This window comes from Pipistrellus kuhlii, unplaced genomic scaffold (genome assembly GCF_014108245.1).
Source record: "Pipistrellus kuhlii isolate mPipKuh1 unplaced genomic scaffold, mPipKuh1.p scaffold_m20_p_2, whole genome shotgun sequence".
In the NCBI taxonomy this organism is placed as follows: Eukaryota; Metazoa; Chordata; class Mammalia; order Chiroptera; family Vespertilionidae; genus Pipistrellus; species Pipistrellus kuhlii.
Genome location: NW_023425515.1, coordinates 61,336,746 through 61,361,946, shown reverse-complemented (window position 1 = coordinate 61,361,946; position 25,201 = coordinate 61,336,746). Strand labels below are relative to the sequence as shown.

Genomic DNA, 25,201 nt, shown 5'->3' with positions numbered 1-25,201 from the left:
GCTATGAAAGATACCATTAAGAGAACAACAGACTGGGAGAAAATATTTACAATACATAAAGTAGACAAAGGGATTGTATTCAGACTAAATACAGAAGTCTTACTACTAAATAACAGGAAAACAGCAATTCAATTTTTAAACAATGAACAGAATTTTTTAAAATATATATTTTTATTGATTTCAAAGAGGAAAGGAGAGAAACATCAGTGATGGGAGAGATTATCAATCATCTGCCTCCTACATGCCCCACATTGGGGATAGAGTGTGCAACCTGTGCATGTGCCCTGACCAGGAATTGAACCATGACCTCCAGGTTCATAGATTGACACTAAATCACTAAGCCATACCAGCGGGTATGGACAGAAAATTTTTAAAGACTTTTCATTAAGGAAGATATGCTATTGGCTAATTAGCACATGAAAAGGTGCTCAAAGAAAAAAGATACTCAGCATTTTAGTTCTGAAGTAAATACAAATTAAATCGCAATAAAGTGCTACTATATACCCATTAGGTTACTAAGATTAAAAAAGACTGACTTAATAAGTGTTGCTATTATAATTAATAATAACTTCAATACACCTTTCATAAGTCTACTTATGTATTTAGTTTCTATAAAAGCAGTTTGTACTAGGTTAGTTTTAGTTATTATTTTCTGTCATTCTGTTTCAAAATACTATATGTAATTAGAAGTAGAAGCATCAAAATTGTTTTCAGAGAGTAATCTCTCGCCCTCTTCCCCATTATGCTTTTAAAGTTCTCTACAACTGAGTAATCGTGTTCTGGATGGTAGTTTTTTCCATAATGAACTAACTGCCATGATCTATGGCACTTAATTTTTTAAAAGAAAAATGTGAATAGTTGTCAGGGCATCATATGGCAGATCTGAGTCATTGCTCTGCAACTGAAACACCACGCAAAGTTCCACAGCTCAGCCTCCCACTCAAGGCAAAATTTTCCTCAGTATTCCAAGAAGGTAGTCATCCAGTGTCAAATTAAAACAGTTTCCCAAACAACTTAACTACCTCACAATGCAGTATATTTCATTTTTGGTAGCCAAAATGGCTAGAAAATCAGAAATCTAAGCTTTCAACTTAATTAGTCCTGATTCTGATTGCTAAAATTCTTTAAAAAATTTTAAGTCATTTAAACTGCAATTATCAAGCACATATGTTTTTATTTAACCAAGATGCTTTTTCTACAGAGCTTTTGACTTTGATTTTATATAGTTTTATTTTAATGTGACTAGGACAAAAATATTTTTAATTGAAATGATAGGGTGACCTATTACCATCATGAACTTGGATGTCCAAATCTCCCCTGGTTTGAAGATTTCTTAGTCATTAGTTCTTAAATAAGTATTCTGCCCTCCTTCCCCCTTTTCTTACTGGGATTCCAGGGATTCTATATAATAAAAGGGTAATATGCAAATAGATCAAATGGCAGAACAACCGAACAATCAAATCGTAATATGCTAATGATATGCTAAGGCTGCTCAAAGGATCACTATAACATGCACTGACCACCAGGGGGCAGATGCTCCAACCAGTAGGTTAAATTGCTGCTGGGGTCAGGCTGATTGAGACTGAGTGAGATGGGCCGGACATACCCTGGAGCCCTCTTGCAGTCCTTCCCCGATTTTGCACCAGTGGGGTTCCTCAGCCTGGCCTGCGCCCTCTGGCAATCTGGGACCCCTTGGGGGATGTTGGAGAGCCAGTTTCAGCTCAATCCCACAGGCCACTTCCCTTGGGAGGGTACCAGATACAGGGCTCATGGCTAGCAAGCACTGCTGTGGCAGCAGGAGCCTCTTTCAATCGGGACTGATTGGGTGCAAGCCCGAGGCAGGCACAGTGTGCCAGGATGAGTGGGAGCAGCAGATAGGAGTGGCAGGTGGTGTTTGACTGCAGGTTTCAGCCTGATCCCTGCAGGCCATCCAGAGGGATTTCACCCATGTACGAATTTGTGCACTGGGCCTCTAGTGCATATATAATTGTTGATCCTAATGGTATCCCATAAGTCTTATGGGTAAGCCAGTGGTATAGGGCAACGACAAGAGAGAGCTGAATCTGGGCCACAAGCATCTGTGGGGCCTTGACTGTATACATCTGTGACTGCAGGATCTTGCCGGAGCTGCATACACAGCAGTGGAGGCCAGTGATGGCCATGAGCTGGTGGTGTGCAAGTGCACAGCTTAAGGAATTACTTCTAGGTGCTTGCCTTGGGGTGGGATTCAGCCACAGAGTTCTAGGCCAGTGCCTTATACTCCTGTGGCCACAAAGGCCTGGCCTGGCTGTCATTGAGGGGAACCTTGGGTTATAATGAAGTCAAAGAGGTGGGGGGTGGGGAAGCACTCAGGTGGCTGGTGGTCTGCAAACACTACTACTGGGGGTGAAAAATGGTAAAATCTGCAGGTGTTCCTTGGTGGCTGTGTCCACTCTGATTTCTTTGATGATGGAAGTTTCTGGGATTTTCTGGGAACTGGTTGCATGGCTGATACTGGTAGCCCCCGTTCTTCTTCCTCTGGGTGGGGTGAAACCGAAATTCTGTGGGATGTCCCAAAAAGCTGGGGAATCTTGTTGTCCACCTCACCCTTCCTTTCCCAGAAGGGGAACTCTTTTAGCTGGAAAGTTCTCTCTCGTTGTTGAAAAGCACTGGCCTGGGGGAACGAGTGATGCAGGCAAGAGAAAGCCGTCCTTCCTTCCCTGTTCCTGCGTTACCCACGGTTATCCTCAGGTGGTTTGTTCTGCTGAAGTTTCTTAGATGGACTCCTGAGCCCTCCCTGAGCTGTATTTGTGGGTAGTTGTCTAATTGTTCGTCTAATGGGGGTTGGAAACTGGGCTTTCCTACTCACCCAAATGTTTGATACTATTGAATCAATGGACCAAATTTTGAAATCAGGCATGATACAGCATGATATTGTAATATTGTGAATAAAATAAACATGTTTTTCGTAAGTATCAAATTGTGCTTAAGGGTAAGTAAAATGCACTATTAGTGAAAATTAATATATTGTAAAGCATGCTTAGTATAGCATACTTTAAAGTTGTTTATTCCAATTCCTTAACTTCTAAGTTGTTTATTCCATTTCCTTAACTTCTAATGTCTAATACCCTGTTTCCCCCTAAAATAAGACAGTGTCTTATATTAATTTTTTCTCCCAAAGTTGCGCTAGGTCTTATTTTCAGAGGATGTCTTATCTTTCCATGCACTAGGTCTTATTTTCGGAGGATGTCTTATTTTCGGGGAAACATGGTAGGAGGATATCACTTCTGCATTAAAACCCTCGATGATAGATACCTATGACTAGAGACTGGAAAGATGCCAAGAATGTTGAACTGAGAATTAGGGAAACGGTTTTGCATTTGGCTGCACTGATTAACTTGTAAAAACAAATTTTATACACACAGAAGCATCCCAGTTAAATAATTCTCTAAGTGAAAAATTAATGGATATGTGGATTTTTATTTTGATGGTTATTGCCAACAAATTTATACTTTACACCAGTGTACACTGTCACTAACAGCGTGTGACAGGAAAGCATGTCTTTTTGTTCATTTATTTGCTAGTTCTGCATTTAGCAAACTTATGCTTTGCTACATTGAGGCCCTAAATGTTTATGCTGATGAGTTGAAAGTGTGCTCAGGCATTCACTTTTTTTCTATCTCCAAATGTCAGCTATTATACACTGATATACCGTGTTTCCCCGAAAATAAGACATCCTCTGAAAATAAGACCTACTTACAGGTTTCCTTCTGAGTGAAATATAAGGCATCCCCCCCTAGGCTAAATATGAGAGATTTGGTCCATTGATTCGGAAAGAAATGGAGTCACAAGAAATTCACCAGGAAATTCAGGAACTGGATTGTTATGATGATGTTCCAGAAGATGATGACATGATTATCATTGAATAAATGAGTAAATTCTTGATACTGTAGGATTCACAGTTTGTCTGGTTTGTGTTGACAACTACCGTACTACCATACCACATACAGGTAATAAATTTCCTTTATTTTCATTTAACAATAAATGTGTATCATATTCTTTTTCATGGAAAAATAAGACATCCCCTGAAAATAAGACCTAGAGCATCTTTGGGAGCAAAAATTAATATAAGACACTGTTTTATTTTTGGGGAAACAGGGTATTATATAAATTTGGCTGTTTATATATAAATTAAATCCTATTTTTGAAACTTTTTTCTTCTGTCCCTTACTTAATATTGAAGAATAAAAATCCCCTACTCTTTTCTTCTTTAGGGGCATAGGGATGGAAGATAGTGAATAGGGCGAAAATAGGTTGGTAAAAGCTTTCGTTGAATTACTGTATTGTGAATAATACCTATTAATTATTGAGCACCACTTACATGCCACACACTATTGTAAACATTTTGCATGAAGTATCTCACTTAATCCTTACAGTCACCTTGTCAGGTAGGAATTACTATTTTCCTTATTTTGTAGATGAGGAAATGAAGGCTTTGAGGGGTTAAGTTTTTCCCCAAGGTCATTTCCAGGAAAAGGTTTCTAGGTTTAGGCTCTTCTATTCCCTCTTGACTACCATTTGAGAGAACATATGGCAGCGCTTACTAATGAGAGCTTACATTTATTTAGCTTTTGTTAAATGCAAAATTGTCCTAAGTCCATGGTCGGCAAACTGCAGCTCACGAGCCATATGCAGCTCTTTGGCCCCTTGAGCGTGGCTCTTCCACAAAATACCATGGCCTGTGTTAGTCTATTTTGAAGAAGTGGCATTAGAAGAAGTTTAAGTTTAAAAAAATTTGGCTCTCAAAAGAAATTTCAATTGTTGTACTGTTGATATTTGGCTCTGTTGACTAATGAGTTTGCCGACCACTGTCCTAAGTGATTTATATGTATTAATTCAAGTAGTCCTCCTGACAGCCTTGTAATATTATACCATGCTAGTATTATCCTCCACTTTTAGATGAGCACACTCGAGCTCAGAGCATCAAAAAACTACCAGTGTTGCCCAGCTAGGCGAGCCAAGATTAGAACCAGGCAGTCCAGCTCAAGAGTCCACACCACATTGCAAATACCAGAGAGATCCCAGAGAGAAGTTAAGAAATGTGGATCCAGATTCGTTCCCAGCTCTGTCATGAATGAATCCTTGGGAAAATCCCTTTACCTCTCTGGAACTCTGTTTCCCTATGAGTAAAAGGGGGGCATTTGTTTCGGAATAACTCCCCAGGCCCCCTTGCACTGACATTTTAGAATTCTTCACATGAAAAAGGCTAAGCAAGTCTGCTGCTTTGGATTCATCCATTAGTAAGGACAGTCTTAGGCTTATGTAGCTGTGTTAGCCCACAGCCCCTGGGATCATACCCAGAAGATGCTCAGCTGCTGCAATTTAATACATCATCCTTTCCCAACGCATCAGGTGCCTTTGCATCTGCATGGAACAGGGCTCCATATGCGGTGCATGTTGCCATTTGAAAGCTATTTATGAGGAGATATCATATGACTCCAGTGCACATATGGGTGGAACCTCATAGGGAGGAAAAAAAAACCCTTAAATTAAAAACAGTTGAAATATATATGTCATCTCCTACTAAGTTAAAAATAAAAGAGTTTACTACAATGTGAAGTGTATGTATTTTCTCAGAACAACTCACTTCGTCATCCTACTTGTCCTGGTTAAGGTCTGCTGCACAGGTTTGTAGCCAAGTACTGGAGGTAGATCTCCCCGCCCCCCCCCCCCCCCCCACGCCACAACATTTCACAACATTTCAGACATTGTGGTTGGCATTAACCATCTAAATATTTTGAGTCCTTCTCTTCTTGTTTTGAACTGAATACAAATTCAACTAAAATGGTACTTTATTTTATTGTTATTTTTTAATCCTCACCTGAAGATATGCTTATTGGTTTTAGAGGGAGGGGAAAGGAGAGACAGACAGACAGACATTGATCGGTTCCCTTACTGGGGATCAAACCCAAAACCTAGGTATGTGTCCTAGGTATGGAAATTGAACCCCCAACCTTTTAGTACACAGACAACACTCTAACCAACTGTGCCACACTGGCCACGGCTAAATGGTATTTTAAAATAAAAGGATGTACTGTTATATGTCCTTCTCCTGAATACTTGCCATATTTTATGACTTTTCTTTATGAGTTCTACAAGTAGATTTTAAGCCCTCTAATCTTAGAGCTGATTTTTTTTCCCTTTGGCAGCTGCTGCTTTCCATAAGTCTTTTTCTTCCTTATTCCAGCGTCTTACCACCATTCCCCACACCAGCTACACGTACATGTGCACACACAGTACCCACATTGTGTATCTTTCTGGGCCCTTGTCACTCTGATGCAAAAGCCTAAATCATGCTAAGTTAAAATGCATATTCATAAATGAAGATGAGCTTGAAATGTCATAAACATGTTTAAATCTAAATTAAGATAGTTGAAAATATACACAAGTTCATTTCCATCTAACTTGTACACATTTTAAGGGTTTAAAGTTATCCTGGATTCTGTGTCACAATAAAGAAATATGTATTAAGTAGCTTCTTTATGTATTCATTTAAAATTTTTTATATTTCCCCAAACCATGCTAAATATAAGATGATAATAGTATTCAAAATTGATTTTAGAAGGAGACAATTAAAGTGGGTCTTTACACTCAATAATTGAACAGGCTAAGCAGTAAAGCCTTCATCCTTAATGGTATCATAATGTCTGTTAGAGAATTCTCCACCCACAAATTGTTACCAGGAGGGCATTTGTCCTGTTGACCTGTTTCTTTGATCTGCAATTGCAAAACACATTGGTTGGAGCCCCTGTGAGCTCTGTGAACACAGCAGAGCACCTAGCCTTTCTCTGAAATCAAGACAGACCTTCCTGAGAACCTGTGTTCCACCTGTATTGCTGAGTTTCCCTGAATCCTTTTAAACTAAAAATGAGATTCTAGTGAAGTACTCCCAATTTCATTGGAGGAAAAGTAATAGAAAATGTTTGCAGCTTTTGAGGCCACTTACATTGCGTATATTTTTTCCCTCCTCTCTTCCAAGCACCTTACATAGAAATGCAGCAGTTAAAAAAAAACACACACACACACAAAACACACACACACACACACACACACACACACACAAAAAAAAAAAAAAAAAAAAAAAAAAAAAAAACAGGCTACAATCAAAAGCAAACATTATGCCTTTCCCTTTAATTCACAGATGGTGCTTGCTCTCTGATGTGTTACCCATGCTGGTCTGCTAGGAAAACATGACTCCTCTTCCAAGTGCATGCCACTCTCCTTTAATACAACATGCTTCATCTCTGAACAGGGAGGTTTATTTCTGAACCTCCAGCTGCTCCTCATCTCCACACGCATTTCCCTCCATGTGATAACGTTTAACCCCTCCCATTCTTTTTCATCGTATCATTTTCAGGCCTTGAGCAACTTTCGCCTCTTCTCGGTCTTTCACCTGTAATCATGCATGATGCTTTCCATCAGAAGGTCTTGATTCGACTCTGTTTTGCCTTTATCATTCATTGGGGCCCATGAAGTCTTACCCACTTTTTCTGGTGTGCTCTCTACCCCTTGTACTCCTCCCGAACCTCACAACTGCCTCAGTGCCTGTAGCATGCGCTGCTCACTCACTACCTGGGGACTTCTACAGTTTCTGTCCTCTCGTCAAGATGCACTAGCCCTTGTATGTACTCCCTCCTATGGTTAGGCTGACATTTCTTTCTCCTTTTATTGTGCTTCTGAAAAATCTGCGTTCTGTTTCCCTGAATGGAATGTGGCCTTTTTCATGATTCAACTCAATCTATTAGTAACCTCTGCTGTTATCCACACTTTTCCTTTTCACAGACTAACATACCTCTCTCCCATAAAATTGGAATGAAGTATGTAGCCTACATGTCTCCTTTTCCCCCTCTAAGTCTCTCTTTTTGGATATTCTTGCAGCATCCTCAGCCTTGATTTAGGTCTATAGGTCTGTTGGTGTTTTCTGCCTCCTCTCTCAATTCCCCTTCTCTGTTCCCTACTATTAGTAAAATGATAAATTCTCCTACACCATCTTCATCCTTCAGATTTATTAAGCCCATTTTTACTGTTTCACTCTGGAGAAAGTGTGGGGAATGCCTGGCCCCTGGTCCATATAAGACCCGCAAAATCAGTTGATCTAATCCTGCCAAGGCATTAGGGGTGAATTAATTAAATGTTTGACCAAAAATAGCAGGATAATTTTAAGTTGACAATTTGGTATGGTCTGTGAATGATATTATAAATATCCAGAAAAAAAGTTCCCCGTCCCTGTTCTGGAGACTTGGAATGCTGGATCTGGCTCTTGGGGATTGGGCCCCACCTTGTCTAGCCCAGTGTCCTCAGTGTGGTCACCTGGGTTCCCCATCTCACCAGTAAAGGCTAACTCTGTTCAGCCTCCACCTCTCCGTAGCTTACCTTGTTTATTGTGGCCTCTGAAGTCCTGTCATTCTTGTGGTAGGTGCTGCAGCTCTACACTCTGCCATCAACATTGCCAAGCACCTGATGTTTTTTCCTGACTCATTTTGTACCAAAATCTGATCTGAACTGCTGACTCTCCGGAAATTATATATATTCATTACTTCCTTCACTTAATGGGGATGTTCATATTTTCCACTACAGAAATATTTATATGATTAAGTTATGGGATTTTGTACCAGAGATGTCTTATAAATATATGGAATAAGTACCTATCACTTTCTAAAAATCTGAAAAATTAGGAATTCCAAATACACCCATCCCTAAAAGATTCAGATAAAACTTGGGGATCTGTAGTGATTTGGGCATCTAAGCAGATCAGATCACCAGCTTTTATTTCCCTGCAGTGACCTGGATATGGAGATAGTAAAGGAAAAGGAAAACCATAGGACAGACTCCCCACTTTTAAGGAGGTTGCATTCAAACTGAAGAAGAGCCACATATAACAGGATTACAAATTCCTGGAGAGCAGGGGCCCATAAGTTTTTTTGCGTCCCCATTAGTAGAGTAGTATTCATGATGGCATTTCAGAGGGCAGACTCTTAATTTCCAGTGCATTAGAGAAGACGTAAATGTACCTCCGTAGTGCTCAGTTCTCATAGACAGCAGAACAAAAGCCCCATCAGATCTCAAGTCAAAATTCCCACCTCTGTATCTTCTGGTTCACTTTCCTCCTCAAACCCCAGTGCTGAGACCCTTCATTCTAATCGCTGAGGCATCATCTGGCTGTGATTATCTCATGAGCGTGGATTCCCGCTTAACGTGCCTTTGTGCAGGTCGCTTAAGACTTCAGCAACCATGTGCAGGGAAATGCCAAACTGGGAGTACAGTTACTTCTCTGATTCCAGTAAAACTACTACTCTGGGTTTTATATGTTCAGAATTAGTGTCCCTGAGATTAATATTAGCTTTCCATAACAGGTGATTTTTCTTTATGTCTCACTTTCTGTGCTGTTACTAGATTATCTTCCTTCAGAAAGGGAAAAATTATGTTACCTATTATTTTCATTTTTTTCCTTTCAGAAAAATGGTAATATATATATATATATATATATATATATATATATATATATATATATATATATAATTAAGTTTAAAACCCTGAAGAAAAATACGTGCAATCATTAACTAAATATTTCAAGAGATTCCTTATTTAGTTTATGAGATAGTAATCATTAAGCAAACAGATAAAGACATTTCCGTTCTCTGCTTTTTTTTTTAGTTACACCTGCAGTAGCAAAAGTAGATTATTGGTAAGGGAAGTCAATCCTGTATTGTCTCACCTTTCAATAGGAAAGAACATGAGGGGAGTATACATTTATTATAGTATATTACCTTCCCCCCCCCCCCAAGGTCTAAAATAGGTTCAATAGTAAAGATATTACGAAGTGCTTTTTAGGTTTAGGTTTTAAAAATCCTTTTTGCTAAAAGTAGCATAAATTATTAACCACACAGAAGTTCTTACCAGAGTTATCTTTTTCCAGTGCCATGAGTTAAAGAACTTAGCTGCTGGATTAAAGATGAGGTTTATGAAGGCCCATGATAATGTTTTCATGAGAGGAATTAGAGTTGGTTTTATTTTAGCATATAACACTTTGACCATTATAGCAACTAAGCCAGCAAAGCAATGGTTTTTGACATGTGGACTCTCAGGAAGCAATCTTTTACAAGGTAGTATATTGCAGTGTGATGGCTAATATTTCTGTGCTTAGTGGCTTGGGATACAATACTGTGCCTGATACAGAAAGACAGTTAACACCTTTGAGGGTGTTTGGGTACATGGATTAAATTACATGATCAGCTCTGAGTTGAAAGTTTACCTTGTGGGCGATTTTGGAGATAAAGTGGGTAATTGTGTGCAGCATTTGGGCATGGGTTTGAAGAGCACAGATGTGATGAGGACATCTGATGTTAAAATGTGCAGGTATTTACTTGTTATGGAAAATATGCATATAAATACATAATCATTTGATTTGTGCCCTGGAAATGGTTAGGATTTATGGTTAGGGACGTGTTAGGCTTTTTTAGTGTTTCTACTTTGCCTGCAAATCATTTTCCATCGCCTTTATCATCTGTCTGCTTTAATTAGACATTTGGCTTTTGCATACATATTACAATTTAGGTGAAATATCATTTTCTTGTGCACTTTAATGTAAAGATTAAGCAAGGCCAAAACCAAGATAGGAAATTTCATTAAGATGTGTCATATCAAATTTCACTTTGAAAAATTAAAATCTAGAATGTATATGCTGTAGAAGTAATGAAATTTATTTATCATTGATAAGAAGGAACATTGACTTCTTTCAGATAAGACCAGATTTTCAATAACAAGGCTTCTTATAATTCAACATTGACTTGGGAAAATTCCAGAGCTGCCTGTGGGATTAAATATCCAATATTCATCTGTTTATAAATCAACCTCGTGTCTTAAGCCTGCATTTGAAATTTGCCACTAGGACATTCTGTAGTCCTGCCTTCTTACTGCCTCATTGCAATCTTTAATATTATAAATGAGGGGACTAGACATTGCATTCTAAGGTGCCAACAATATCACTGCAGGATATCAACAAGCAATAAAACAGTAGAGAAAATGCCCTCTAAATTAATTTTTTTTCAAGTATCCTTGCAAATGACCATGGGCTGGGGCAGATTAAAAGAAAAAAAATCTCTGAGAGTCTCAGACTGCTCAAGAAAAGCCGTTTCTTTGTTCTTCTTTAGTGGAGGCTGGAGCCAGAGCAGGAGATGGAGTAACACAGGCCAGAGCTTTTAAGTAGCCAGTGCAGATACAGATAACCCAGAGCAAATGGCAATGCTGGCAAGTGCCGAGCATGGCCAGTCTTCCCCTCAGTCTTCTGTCCTTTCTCCTTTGATATGTGCATCACCTTTCTGCTTTTTAGTCCCTTTCTGCTGTCTAGTTGGCAAGACTGGATATACTCAAGATGCTCAGTCTTGTGTGATGGTTTAAGACACAGACCTTGGCATTACATAAACAGGAATTTGAATCTCAGCTCTATGAATTTGGGATCATTGCTCCATCTCTCTCAGCCTTAGCTTTTCCTCATCTTTATGATGGGACCAATGATAAAAGGACCTCAAGGAGACAGTATAAGAACAGGAGCCCATATAAAGCATCTTGTACAACACCTCACTTAAGGGGCAGGGAGCAGAAGAGTGTGGTCCTTGCAGTTAGGGATTCAGACCCCAAGGTTTGTAGTCCAACTGGCACAGGTTTCCCAGCATGCTGCAACACCAAAACCTCCTGTACATGGACAGTATGTTAGCAAGAGTTTGTTGAGCATCTTCTCTGTGATAGCAACTTGTGAGGTTTGGGAGAACCTCCCTGTCAACCTTTTAGGGGGTCCACAGGAAATGATTTATAGGATGGAACACATGGACAGAACATAGACATGAATCTTACTTCCCAGACTTAGAGAAAGAGGAGTTGTAAGGAAATCTCAATTCTTGGGGAACAAGGTTGCACAAACTTTGTACATTTCACCTGTACAATGTGAAGTGTCAATCTGCGTCCATCATCAGTGATTGCAGATACTAGAGAACAAAGAGGTAACTAAAAAATAATAAGGAAATGCTTATAATTTTTTAAAAGTTGATTAATAGTACAGCATCCTCCTTGACATGCATAGGCTTTTGAAAAATGTTATATCTCTAAATGCCCCTATCTTTTTTAAAACTCAGGGTAGATAATGAGAAAGACACATTGAAAGTTGGATATTGAGCAGTTGCTATGCTCATTAACTAGCCAAAAATTTATCCCACTACAAAAACATCCTAGGTCTTGATTTACATTTTTGTCTCAACAAACTTACAAATTAGTAGTTGTCATAACCTTTTAAACTCACTCGTGAATGGTTAAAGCCAGCAATGTTAAATCTGTGAGTAGCAAGGGTCTACTTTAATAACAGAAGACATTCATGTGAATAGCTTAGTCTTATGGGTAATTATCATGGAGAGCAGTAACAATTATGGATCTCATTAAACAATTGCCTAATTAATGTTATAAATTTTGCTTGATTAGAACACAGTCTTAATAGTTGTTGCTCATGCAACATGGTCAGCCGCTCTCACAACTATTTTAAAAAGTGAAAAGAAAATTGACCTTTTGTTCATAATTTTAATAATGTTTTACAAATTAGTTCAGAGAGGTAGTTAATGGATAGGAATGTAATAATCTTTATGCCTTGAGGAATCCATATTTTGTGAATTATGTATTGTAGTCACTAGATTGATTGCAATGCAGTCACTAGTATACAAATAGACAATCATACAATAGCTGAGAAGCTCAGGCATCCAGGACAATCTGTTGTAAACTATCAAGAATTTACCATGTACTTGTATCATGTCAGACTCTGGACTCTCAGTGTCTACTCACCTCCACACACATGCTCCTCCAAAATGCAATAATTTTGATAAAATGCAAAGATACAGTTTTCAGAAAACTCAACTTTATTGAGATATACATAAAAGCCGCACTTTAAGTATATACAGTTTGATAAGATTTGCCAATGTACACTTTAATGTACCCACTACCCCAATCAAGATCATTCTAAAAAATTACCTTCCTATAAAATTTCTCATATGCATCCTCTACCACCAACCCCCACCCCACACACACCTCCTGCCTCAGGCAACCATTAATGTGATTTCTATTACTTATGCCCTTTTAAAAGAATTCACATAGAGGGAATCACAGTGCTCTCTTTTGCACCCAATTTCTTTTGCTTAGCATGTTTTTAAGATTCATGCTGTTGCATGAATAAATTTCCTTTTAGTGCAGAGTAGTATCTCATTTTCTGAATATACTATAATTTGTTAATTCATTCAGCTGGTGAGATCTGTTTCGGTTTAGGTTCTAGGATATTATGAATAAGAATCTTTTGGTTTCTTTTTTTGTAATATCTTTGGTATCAGGGTGATGCTAATCTAAAAAGAGTTGCAGAGTGTTCTCTTTTCTCTCATTTGCAGAAAGAGTTTAAGGGTAGTATTAGTCCTTTATTTTTTTTATATATATGTTTTATTGATTTTACACAGAGAGGAATTGAGAGGTACAGAGTGCTAGAAACGTCGATGAGAGAGAAACATCGACCAGCTGCCTCTTGCACACCCCCTACTGGGGATGTGCCCTCAACCAAGGTACATGCCCTTGACCGGAATAGAACCCGGGACCTTTCAGTCCGCAGGCCGACGCTCTATCCACTGAGCCAAACTGGTCCTGGCAGTATTAGTTCTTTAAATGTTTGATAGAATTTACCAGTGATTCCACCTGAGCCTGGAGTTCTTATGTGGAAGAGTTTTAATTTTGTCTTTTAACACCTTTGCTCATTTTATCTAGACTGTCAAAATTAATTGGCATCAAATTATCTATAACATCTTTTATACATTATATTCATCTATGTTATAAACCCCAAAATACATTCCTATATTTTTGTTTTGGACTATAACATGTCTTTTTTAAACATTTAAAAATTGATGTTTTCTTTGGAATCCCTATTTTTTGACTTGAAGAATTTTTCTGTTACATTTTTTATGGTGTAGATCTGCTGACAACTTCTCTTAACTTTTGTTTGAAAATTTATTTTACCTTCATTTTTAAAATACTTTTGTGGGATATATAATTCTAGTTTGACTTTGTTGTTTCATTTAGTGCTTTAAAATTGTAACTTCATTGTTTTCTGGCCTTCATTTTTTTTTTCTCCTGAGGAGCCAGTGATAATAATTATCCTTATTTCCCTGTAATATTGTATCTTCTTTTTTCCTCTAGCTACATCTTCGGGGGTTTTTTTTTGTTTTTATTTGTGAGTGTTTGTTTGTTTTTTAATCTTTTTTTTTCAACAATTTGACTTTGACATAGTCTATTAGGGACATGCAGTAAGTTTTTCATTTAAGATATATATATATCTTATGTACATATGTATATATATATATATATTTCTAAAAATTCTATGGTTCTTTTTCAGAGTTTTTAATTCTCATATCATGTTTATATTTTCCTTTATATTCTTAAACAAACATTTGTAAGAGCTCTTTTAAAGTTCTTATCTCCTAATTCTATCAGACATTTTCATCACTTTTCTATTTCTCTTTTTTTCTTGCTGTTTTTTCATGTTCAGTATATTTATATTAGATGCTGGACACTGGCTTACTAGGGTGGTTCTAGAATTCTCTCTCCTCTAGAGCTCCTTTAGTCGTGCTCTTACGGTATAACCCTGGGGTCTCTACTGAATGTCACACCTGTTCAGTGAGGATTCTTCTTCAGTTCAGTGCTCTGCCCACAGTTACAACCACCTCAGCTTGCCAAATGCTGAGCTCTGACTCCTCAGCTCAGCAATACCTTGTGATCTTCTTGGGTTTCCCTCTTCCCAAATCAGGGGTGCATGTGCATGTGCATGTGCATGCATGTGCATGTGTGTGTATGTGTGTGTGTGTGTGTGTTCCCATTATGTGAGATGCCAGTGCTGTGCAGCAAAATGTTCGGTGTCCAAAAACTGTTGGTTCACATATTTGACCAGATTTCCAGTAATTTATGGCAGGAAGGCTATTCTGGAATTAGTTCTCTATCATGACTGGAAGCAGAAGTAAAAATGTGTCACTTTTCAGTATAAGGAAAAAGCATTAGGGCAAAATATGCTGATAGGATGAAGCCAGTTTAAAAGCTCTAAGGAGGCATAATTGGAAGAGAATGTGTGTCAATGGATGCAGAACATCTTGTAGACCACACATGTCAAACACAAGGCCCGCGGGCCAAATCCAGCCCGCCAGGCCTTGCAATGTGGCCCGCACCGCGCTGTCATCACTGCACTTCGCTGCGTTCCATCACAATGACGCGCGGTGACATAGGAGGCTTGTGATCTCGCCGGCTGCCTCGCCGGCCGCCTTACTTGCTATCTATTACGCATGCGCATAGATAACAAGTCACGTGAGATTCAGGAGGCGTGACCTATAGTCCGGCATCTGATGTGGTTGTGCGGGTGGCAGAGCAGAGGAGAGAGTGAGTGTGCGGACATAAAAAAATACACAGCAGAAGCTGCCAGTTCCTGGCATAAAGTGCAGGCATAAAAATCGCAACAGAATCTGCTATCTGTACTCAGCCAGGCATTTATTGACTGACTTTTTTTTTCTCCACTCCATCTGCCAAATCAAGCTATCCCTGTGCAGTTTTCAACTTTTTCCTTCTAACGCAGATTTCCAATAAACTACATCTTTTACTGCCAATATTGATCCCAAAATGTCCAGGAAAAGAAAAGTTGACAGTGAAGGCAGACAATTTAATGACAAATGGGAAAATGAATACATGTTTGTGCTTAGAGAGGGCAAACCAGTGTGTATATTGTGTTATGAGACAGTGTCGGTGATGAAAGAGTACAATATACATCGTCATTTTGACACCAAACATAATGTTAAGTATGGCAAATATACTTTGGAAGAAAAGCATAAAATTGTTAAAGAACTAAAAGGCAAACTACAATGACAGCAGCAAATGTTTACAAAGGCTACAGCGAAAAATGATGCTGCAGTGAAAGCAAGCTTTATAGTGGCTGAAGAAATTGCTCGTACTTCAAGGTGTTTTTCAGAGGGTGCCTTTTTGAAGCAATGCATGCTAAAAGTGTGTGAGCAAGTATACCCAGACCAGATACAGAGTTTTCAAAATGTCAGTTTGTCAAGAAACACCATTGCAGATAGAGTTCAAGAACTCTCAGGAAATCGATCATCACAGCTGGCCGAACAGGCATGCAGTTATCTCGCTTTTTCACTTGCTATCGATGAAAGCACAGACAACACTGATACAGCACAGCTGTCCATCTTTATACGTGCTACGAAGACCGACCTCTCTGTCACTGAGGAACTTTTGGATGTAGCTGCCATGCATGGGACGACGACTGGTAGAGATATATTTGAGGCTGTGGAGAAATCTATAAATAATTTTAAATTACCCTGGGAAAAGTTGGTGGGGTTAACTACCGATGGCGCACCTTCAATGTGCAGAGAAAAGAAAGGCTTGGTTGGACTAATGAAGGAAAGAATGCAAAAAAGTCACTGCCACACACCCTTGATTACTTATCATTGCATTATCCACGAAGAGGCTATGTGTGGAAAAGTTCTGGACATGAATGACATAATGACCACAGTCATTAAAACTATTAACTTTATACGGGCACGTGGCCTGAATCATCGCCAGTTCCAGCAGTTTTTACAGGAGGTGGGTGCAGAGCATGGAGACGTTCCATACCACACAGAAGTAAGATGGCTGAGCAAGAGCGCAGTCCTCAAAAGATTTTTTGAGCTCAGAGAACAAATTGCTCTTTTCATGGAAAGTAAAGGAAAGCCCTTGCCTGAACTGTCGGATCCCGCCTGGCTATGTGATTTTGCTATGATGTGTGACATATGCGAGCATCTCGCCCAACTGAATCTGAAGCTGCAGGGACGCAAACAAGTCATCACGAAGATGTCTGACATGATCACAGCATTCCAGCGTAAACTTCAACTATGGAAGTCCCAACTGGAACAGGACAATCTTGCCCACTTTCCCGTTTGTTTGAGTATCTCAACCACTATTTCTGGTACTTTTCCTTGCAGTCGGCTGGCTACCAAAGTTAGCCGTTTACTAAGTGAATTTGAGCGGCGCTCTCTGACTTTAGAACACAGCACTCAGGCTTTGATATCTTTGCCAATCCTTTTACAGTTGATGTCAACAATGTGCCCCATCACCTTCAGATGGAGATAATCGAGCTTCAGTCTGACAGTGGCCTGAAATCAAGGTTTCAGGATGTTGAAATTGAGGACTTCTACCCTCTACTGCCCCCTGACTCAATGCCAGAGCTCCGACTTCATGCTGCCCGTATTCTATCCATGTTCGGGAGCACCTATCTTTGTGAACAGATGTTTTCAATAATGAATCTGAACAAAAACAAGCACAGATCACGCATTACCAATGACAACCTCCATGCTGTTTTGCGGGTTGCTACAGCCCAAGAAATAAAACCGAACATTGACTCATTGATCTGGGGAAAACGGTGTCAGACATCTAGCCAGAAAACAAAACAATGAGCATTTTAGGTACATTCCAATATTACTGTTTTGCTTGATACCAATATTACTGTTTTGCTTGATAGCATGTGAGTTGGTTAACAGCACTGTTAAGGAAAAGATTGTTCCACTCATTTTAAATTCACATTTCTGGTTAACATTGTCAGTTTATGACTGTTCAGTAAACCATTCGACCCGCGATTTAGGCTGGATTTTAGATTTTGGCCCCTTCTCTGATTGAGTTCGACACCCCTATAATGTAGATGATAAACCAGTCATGGAGCAAGAACTCAGCTCAGAGAAAGTGACTGGAGTCTCGCAACCCAACAATTCCAGAACCTTCTCTAGAGTCTAGTGAAAGGTAATTTCAATGTGAATCCTAGGTATTACCTGGAAGCTCTGATCTAGGGGAAAGAAAGAGATAAGATTCACCTGCTCAACGGTGGAACTGAGAAAAATAACATAAGAATTTGAAGCATACTAAAAAGTAGAGAGTCATAAAAAGGTTGCTTTATCTAAGATTCAGAGTTTCTATACAGGTGTAATAGGGCAGTGTGTAATAATTTGCTCCAATTCTAAGAGAACCGGCCAAGATTTCAGTCAGAATCAAAGTAATTGAGTATTATACTTATTATTCATACTTTATTCATATAATCTATACTCAGATTTTCTGGTTCCATATGAAGTAGTGACTGCACATTAAGGTATTTGATTATGTCTGATGTGGCAGCGGACAGTTATCCAGTAATGTGATAGGGAAACTCAGCAAATGCTTGAATTGGGATAAAAGCAGTGGAGGAGAGACCAATTACACAGCAGGTGTAAGGTTGTGGGGTGCTTAGCATATCTTCACAATAAGAACTGATGCTCCTTCAGCAGGTAATGAGTTTTAGGTATCTTGTTAAGGGAGGTAAGCTAAGGATCTTCTTTTAGAAGTTGAATTTTTACTGGATATGGTATTTTTCATTTCTCTCTAAAGATGAAATTATGAAACAAAATTGGAGACCAAAAAGACTCAGATTGGGAAGTGGGAATAGTGGATCCACATGAATACTGCCAGAGAGAGCTGAGTGTCCAGTTATTGTGGACCTCATGGCAATAGTGGCTTGAAATCTTGAAAAATTTTATTACTGAAAATAAACCTCAACTACTCTGAAAACTTTGTTTTGGAAACAGATTAAATATAAAACATAGTAAAAAATGAAGATTTTTGGTTTATATTTTGAGCCAGAAAATGTAAAATGTTTATTAAGATCACATAGAATAAAACTTGAAAAACTGGTCTTTTGGCACCTTGGAATCTGGGAATGAAAGACTCTGTGACTTTAGTAAATCAGGAAAGTGATATGGGTTGTAGCTCAATAGAAATTGCTCTAACATGGTAGATACATGTAAATAGGGAAACTGAAATATGTATTAGAGATTCAGAGTAGCCCAAGTTTTTCTAGGAAAAACATTCAAAAATCATATATTCCATGAATCTAACAATTAAAGTATTATAGATTAATTCATTACATATTCATCAAACACCAAATGTGTGAGGTATTATGCCATATACTTTTCTATATACTGTGATCAGTCACTTTGTAAAGGAATTATAATATGCAACATTTCAGGTAGTTATGGACTAGCAAAAAGAGAACATATGCAGCCACCCACTGTTAGAATAAATTGTGGCTAGAGACATGCATGCTTTTCAATAGCCCTTGATTCTGGGGCAGGTTGTAGGGGTGAGGTGGGTGCATCCCTAGGATATGTGGGGCTCCTTGTCTATACAAACTATTTGATTAAATATCCTATATAATAAAGAGGTAATATGCAAATTGACCTTCACAGCCTCACAAGATGGCTACTTATGACCAGGCTGGCAGGGGGGTTAGTATGGGATAACCAAATGACTGAACAAGCAGACTGCATGGGGCAACCAGGCCAGTGGGGGGAAATGGTTGGGGGTGACCAGGCCAGCAGAAGGGGCAGTTGGGGTGACCAGGCTGGCGGGGGTGGGAGAGGGTCAGTTAGGGGCAACTAGGCAGGTAGGCAGGTAAGCGATTAGGAGACAGCAGTCCAGGATTGTGAGAGGGATGTCTGACTACTGGTTTGGATATCCCCCAAGGAGTCCCGGATTGAGAGGGTGCAGGCTGGGCTGAGGGCCCCCCCATCCCACGTGCATGAATTTTGTGCACTGAGCCTCTAGTTGTATTATCAAAATAAAAATTCATGGGCTTGTAGAAGGCATAGTAATTTATGGGTGAAGGTTTATAATATTGGGTAGAGAAGATGAGCTTGGGTATTTGCTAATTGTCCAATTAGTGCATGTGAAGATCATTCCAATCTAGGTCCCCCTTTATTCTTGTCCTTTATTGTCAAACGTACCACTTCTGGTTAAATTTACATCTCCTATTATGAGAAACAGGTAGCAATGCTTTCATTACTTACAAAGCCATGGATCTCTGAAATCTCTTTGTATTGAAACAGAATAGAATTTCCTTCCTCTGTAACTCCCCAATGCCATTAAACTAACACTGGTTATATTGTTACTCATGATGCTGTGCCATCCAGTGTCCTCCCTGAATACTGGCTTCTGAGGAGAACTTAAGGTTGTAATGCATTATGTTGGTAATGACCAAATACAAATCTTACCAAATGTTCAGTAAAGTGTGAATGACCATTCGGAATTTTATAGCATAAAAATAAAGCAGCACATAGATATTTCAACCAAGTCTTCCCTTGAACTGTTGAGGTCCTATTCACTGTATTTCTGGAACATCATCTCTTTCCATATGGACTATACCCTTGGTCTCCACACACCGCCACCAGCGGGAGAAGGGCACTTACTCTCTCTGCAGAGGCTTCTGAGTGCTCTGCTTCCCAGCAAATTACATACAGCAGTAACATAGAATCATTTCCCAATGACCTGCATTAATGGAAGGGGAACAGCAACAGAGACCATCTAAAACAGCAAATAGACCAAACAAAATGTGAATTTTAATTTTAGGTATTTTTCCCTGAGTCTATTTTCCTTGGATCAGGACCAGCTACATAATTTGAGAGGCTCAGGAGAAAATGAAAATGCAGGGCCCCTTGTTTTAAACTTAAGAATGTCAAGATGGCCAGACTAGGTGCCTTTTGATACCAGATGTGGATGAAGAAGAGGGGCATGCACCCCTGACCCCAGCCTTCCTTTGCTAGTTCTTAGGCCCCTGCCAGGCAGAGAGCAGCAGCAGTCACTGGACAGGGGAAGGAGGGGAAAGTACAGGGTGTCCCCAAAAATGTATGCACACTTTAAGGGCTGATAGCTTAATGTTGAAAATAAAATATATTTCAGTAAACACTGTCCTTATAATATGTGGGACACTCTATGTATGTAGAGGGAGGGGACTTGGCACCAGAGTTGGTGAGTGGTGGCCAAGCACTAAATCAATGACCAGCAGTGGGTGGCAGGACACCCTGGAGCTTAGGCTGCAAGTCCCTAAAGCTGCTCCTTTGTCCTATTAGATAACTTTCAATACACATTCACAGGGACATGAAGAAACTTAAGGAACTTAAGATGGCAACCACAGAGCATGAGCCCCCAAAGTGGGACCCTGGTGAGCACTAGATCCTGTGTGACTGGTCACTCTTCCCTGAGACTAGTATTATATTTTAGTTACCAGAGACTAAACTGGCAGTCGGACATCCCTCTTGCAACCTGAGACCACTGGCTCCTAACCGCTCACCTGCCTGCCTACATGATTGCCCCCAACCACTCTGCCTGCCAGCCTGCTCACCCCCCTACTGGCCTACTTGCCCCCAACTGCCTTCCCTTGCCACTCTGATTGCCCCCAACTGCCCCCCACTGGCCTGACCCCCCCAACTGCTCCCTCACCAGCCTGCTCATCCCGAGCTTCACCCCTGCCAGCCTGATTACCTCCAACTGCCCTTCCCTTCTGGCCTTATTGTCCCCATCTCCCTCCGCACACACAAGCCTGCTTGTCCCCAAATGCCCCCCAACTGGCCTGATCACCCCCAACTTCCCTCCCCTCCTTGCCTGATCATCCCCAAATGCCTCCCCCCCCCCACCCCGCCAGCCTGCTTGTCCCCAACTGCCCCCCCCCCCCCCCGCTGGCTTGCTTACCCCCCAACATCCCCCTTTCCCCACCGGCCTGATTGCCCCTAATCACCTCTGCCTCAACCCTGCCACCATGGGCTTTGTCCAGAAGGACATCTGGAAGGACTCCCAGAAGGTCTCCCAGTCTAATTAGCATATTACCCTTTTATTAGTATAGATTAAATGAAATGATGTTGTAAAATATTCCGACCAGCACTCCCACTCTAGTGAAGGAGACAGACATATACATACTAGTAAAATATTGGGATGAAGGAGACAGACATAAGACATATACATCCTACTAAAATATTGAGGCACAGAAAGGAGAGTGGCTGTCTGCCTGAGGACTTAGTGCTAGGCTTCCAGGAAGAGGTGATATCCGACCTGGAGACTGAAGGGTAAGGATGTGTACATAAGCCAAAGAGCCTCTGAGAAAGAGCCTTCTCAGGGTTTGAAAACCATGAGTCCCCTTTATGTTCTCTGTGGGACTCAGGGATAGGGCATAATATAATAACAGGAAGAGAAGGGTGACTGTGTAAACTGTCTATAGAGAATTTTTTTTTTTAATGACCTTTCATTAGCATCACAAAACTACTTTTAGCGATTTAAAATGGCACTTTTTCCTGAGAAAAGGCGAGAGACCTTTTGTGCTGAGTCCTCTTTGAAGTAAAGTGTAAACAAGTTTGCCTGAGAACTTCTGCAGCAGATGTTCTGAGTATCTTCTTCCTTCCAGAAGTGTGGAGCCAGGAGAGAGAGAGAAGAAAAAACCTCTCAAGAAATGTAGCTGTTTTTCACATCTTCATGTAGAGCATTTTGCTTAGTTGGCAAACATTTCAAAAGACATGGTTGCCTCTTACAAAAACAGGAGTCTTAGTGGTCTCGGTCTATCTGTTTTGCCATGTGCTTGGTGCTTTAACAGGCAGACCTTTTTCTCTCTTCTTCCTCCAGACAGAACGCCTGCCTTTGCAGAGTCACTTCAAAGGAAGAGAGGTTGGCGATCTCCAGCCCTCTGTGAGTAACTTGGTCTGCTGCTGAGGTCAGCCCAGGTGGAGCCAGTGGCCACCATACTTATTAAAATATAACTTGATTTCTATGAAATTTTATTTTATTCACCTTTCTGATATCTAATCATCTGCAGTATCATTTTATAAAGTTCTTGGGCTTGCTTACCCTCTTAGAAGTAACCTTCATGAAATGAATAACCAGATAGAGGTATCAGTTCCAGACAAAGAGATCATTGTGGGGTTCATTTTATAGTGTCAGCTATGTAAGGAAGGAAGAAATACAGGAGAATTTTTTTTCACAGAGATGAAGAGAGAGAGGGAGAGGGAGAGGGAGAGGGGATTGAGCCTGCAACCCAGGCATGTACCCTGACTGGGAATCAAACTATGACTTCCTAGTCCATGGGTGGACACTCAATCACTAGCCATACCAGTCAGGAGAAAAGAGCACATGTATTTTTTTATAGTATTTGTTATTCTCAGAATGTTGGGCATGTGGTCAAAAACCAGTTCATTTTTCTGAGCGTCTTCCCTAACGACCCAGTGCTGAATCTTGAAGTTTCTTTTTGGATTTTTTTTTGTGTGTGTGTTTCATTGTTTTGGGTTGTTTGTCCCCCAAAAAAATGTATACATACACTTGGAATAATTATAAAGGCAGTGCTTATTAAAATACATTTCATTTTTTTAAATTGAGCCATCAGCGTTTAGAGCATGTATATATTTTGGGGGGAACACCCTTTATATCTCATGCATTCATTCCAAGCTTGAGCCATGCTGAGGGACACCTGAAGTTCGCAGCCTTCTTTTCCTCCAGTTTACCTTAACTGATACTAATTCCAAATCTCAAAGCCTGAAACTGACTATAGTCTCCAGTCATTAGTCACAATTTTCTATTTAGGAGATATCACCAGTCTTGTTCAGGTATTGAAAGCAACAAAGGACTAGAAAATGAAAATTTGTTGAACTTTACCTTACCATTCAATAGTTTGTGGTTTAAGGAACCAGGGACACAGACTGCAATGAATTCTCTTCTTGCTTGTTTTTACTAAAGTGCTAGGAAAATGCCAACAGCTGTTCTGCTAATGTAAGCAATGTTTGAATTTTTAGAATGGACTGAATAGCAGGAGATTTGACTATGAAGATGAGAATCCAGTGGGGGAAGATGGAATTCAGCAGATGTGCCCTCTCTACAACCAGATGTGCTACCAAGACCGGAGCCCTGGCAAGCATCATCAGAGCAACAATCCCGAGAGAGTCTGCATCAACCCCCGAGAGCATTATGTGTGATGGCTCTGCTTCCAGTGGGTGTTCTATTGAATGTTATTCCCAGATTGGGAAGAGAAACCAAGGTCAATAGTTATTATTTTGCTCTCTCTCATATAAAACGGTCCCCCTCTAGGTATCAGAAGTCGTGATGAATGATTTGGGGCCAATGGCGAATTTCTCCCCCCAGTAAGACTTCCTTCACCACCAGCGGTGTCTGTGACCTTGACTGCAGCTTTGTGTGTTTCTGTGTTGATGGTGTGATGGTGTTTAACTACTAACATCTGGCCTATAGTGGCATGTTCATTTTAAAGGAGAGCATCTGCCTGGGATGCCAGCAGCAATTCTCCAGAAAGAAAGGCTGGGAGTGTTAACCTCACTGGGTCTCAGGCAGGCCAGCCTGTGTATCTGTCAATCAAACGGGCAGGAACAGGAATTCAAAATCCATTGCACTAATTATTTAGTTGGAATTTGCCTTTCCCTGCTATGCTTAATATGATCACATCTATGTACAAATAAGAGGCCTGGGGAAAGAGGCAACATTTGTTCTTTATCCACAAAACAACAAAGGGCAGTTTAAACCTTCAAGTATGTTGGTTGCTTTTAGACTCTTTCCATATTGTAATAGATGCTCCTTCTTGATCACTGAGGTCCTGAGGGGTATATTTCCTGCCTAGTCTGCGTATCTGTCTAATGTTGATTAGCAGAGAGCTAACCAAGGTCCGTCTCTTGCTCTGTCCCTGTTCCCACACTTCTGTTCTTTACTAGCCAGATTAGCTTACTTCTCACCTATTAAATTCTAAAGACCCGGTATAAATGGTAGACAGCCTTGAGCCTTTTTCCTCTTCTGTGATATTGTATATGACAGGCTCAGCTTTCCCTACTGAAATCTCTTTCAAACTAATCCCATGCACACAGGCTTTGCCCCCTCTGCATTCTTCAGACTATGTATTGTCCATGGTTTATCCACCTCAAAAAAGCCTGCTAGAAAATCAATGTGAAATAACTGCTGTTTTGAAATGGCAGGTGGAAAATTTGAAAACTTAAACAAAAAAGCCACTACATTGTGGCATATGTGCTGAACCCACAAGTTGTCTTTGACCTCTCCTCCCCTGTGATACCTGGTCAACAGCAAGAATAAAGAAAAGCTAAAACAAAAGCCAGTAATGCAGTGACCTACAGTAAGGTAGGATACATACCAGTGTATCCTGCACCATTCTGGTGCCTGCCAATGTTAGTCTTGAGTTTTCTCACTTCCCTTTGCCAACTTTTCCTTGCTGAGATTCAAGGTGGTAATTAGAATGGGGTGAGCAGAGGAGGGAGCACAGGTACAAATG

At 40.1% G+C, this 25,201-nt stretch overlaps 1 protein-coding gene across 1 annotated transcript in view; it reads left to right on the top strand.

The window, feature by feature from the left end:
* Nucleotides 1–24,924, top strand: part of NECTIN3 (nectin cell adhesion molecule 3) — a 118,274-nt gene extending 93,350 nt beyond the window's left edge. The window contains exons 8-9 of the mRNA XM_036444799.2: nt 22,549–22,611; nt 23,709–24,924. Coding sequence (XP_036300692.1) covers nt 22,549–22,611; nt 23,709–23,888 — 243 coding nt within the window. The 3' untranslated portion in view covers nt 23,889–24,924. The remainder of the gene's footprint in view (nt 1–22,548; nt 22,612–23,708) is intronic.
* The last annotated feature ends 277 nt before the right edge of the window (nt 24,925–25,201 follow it).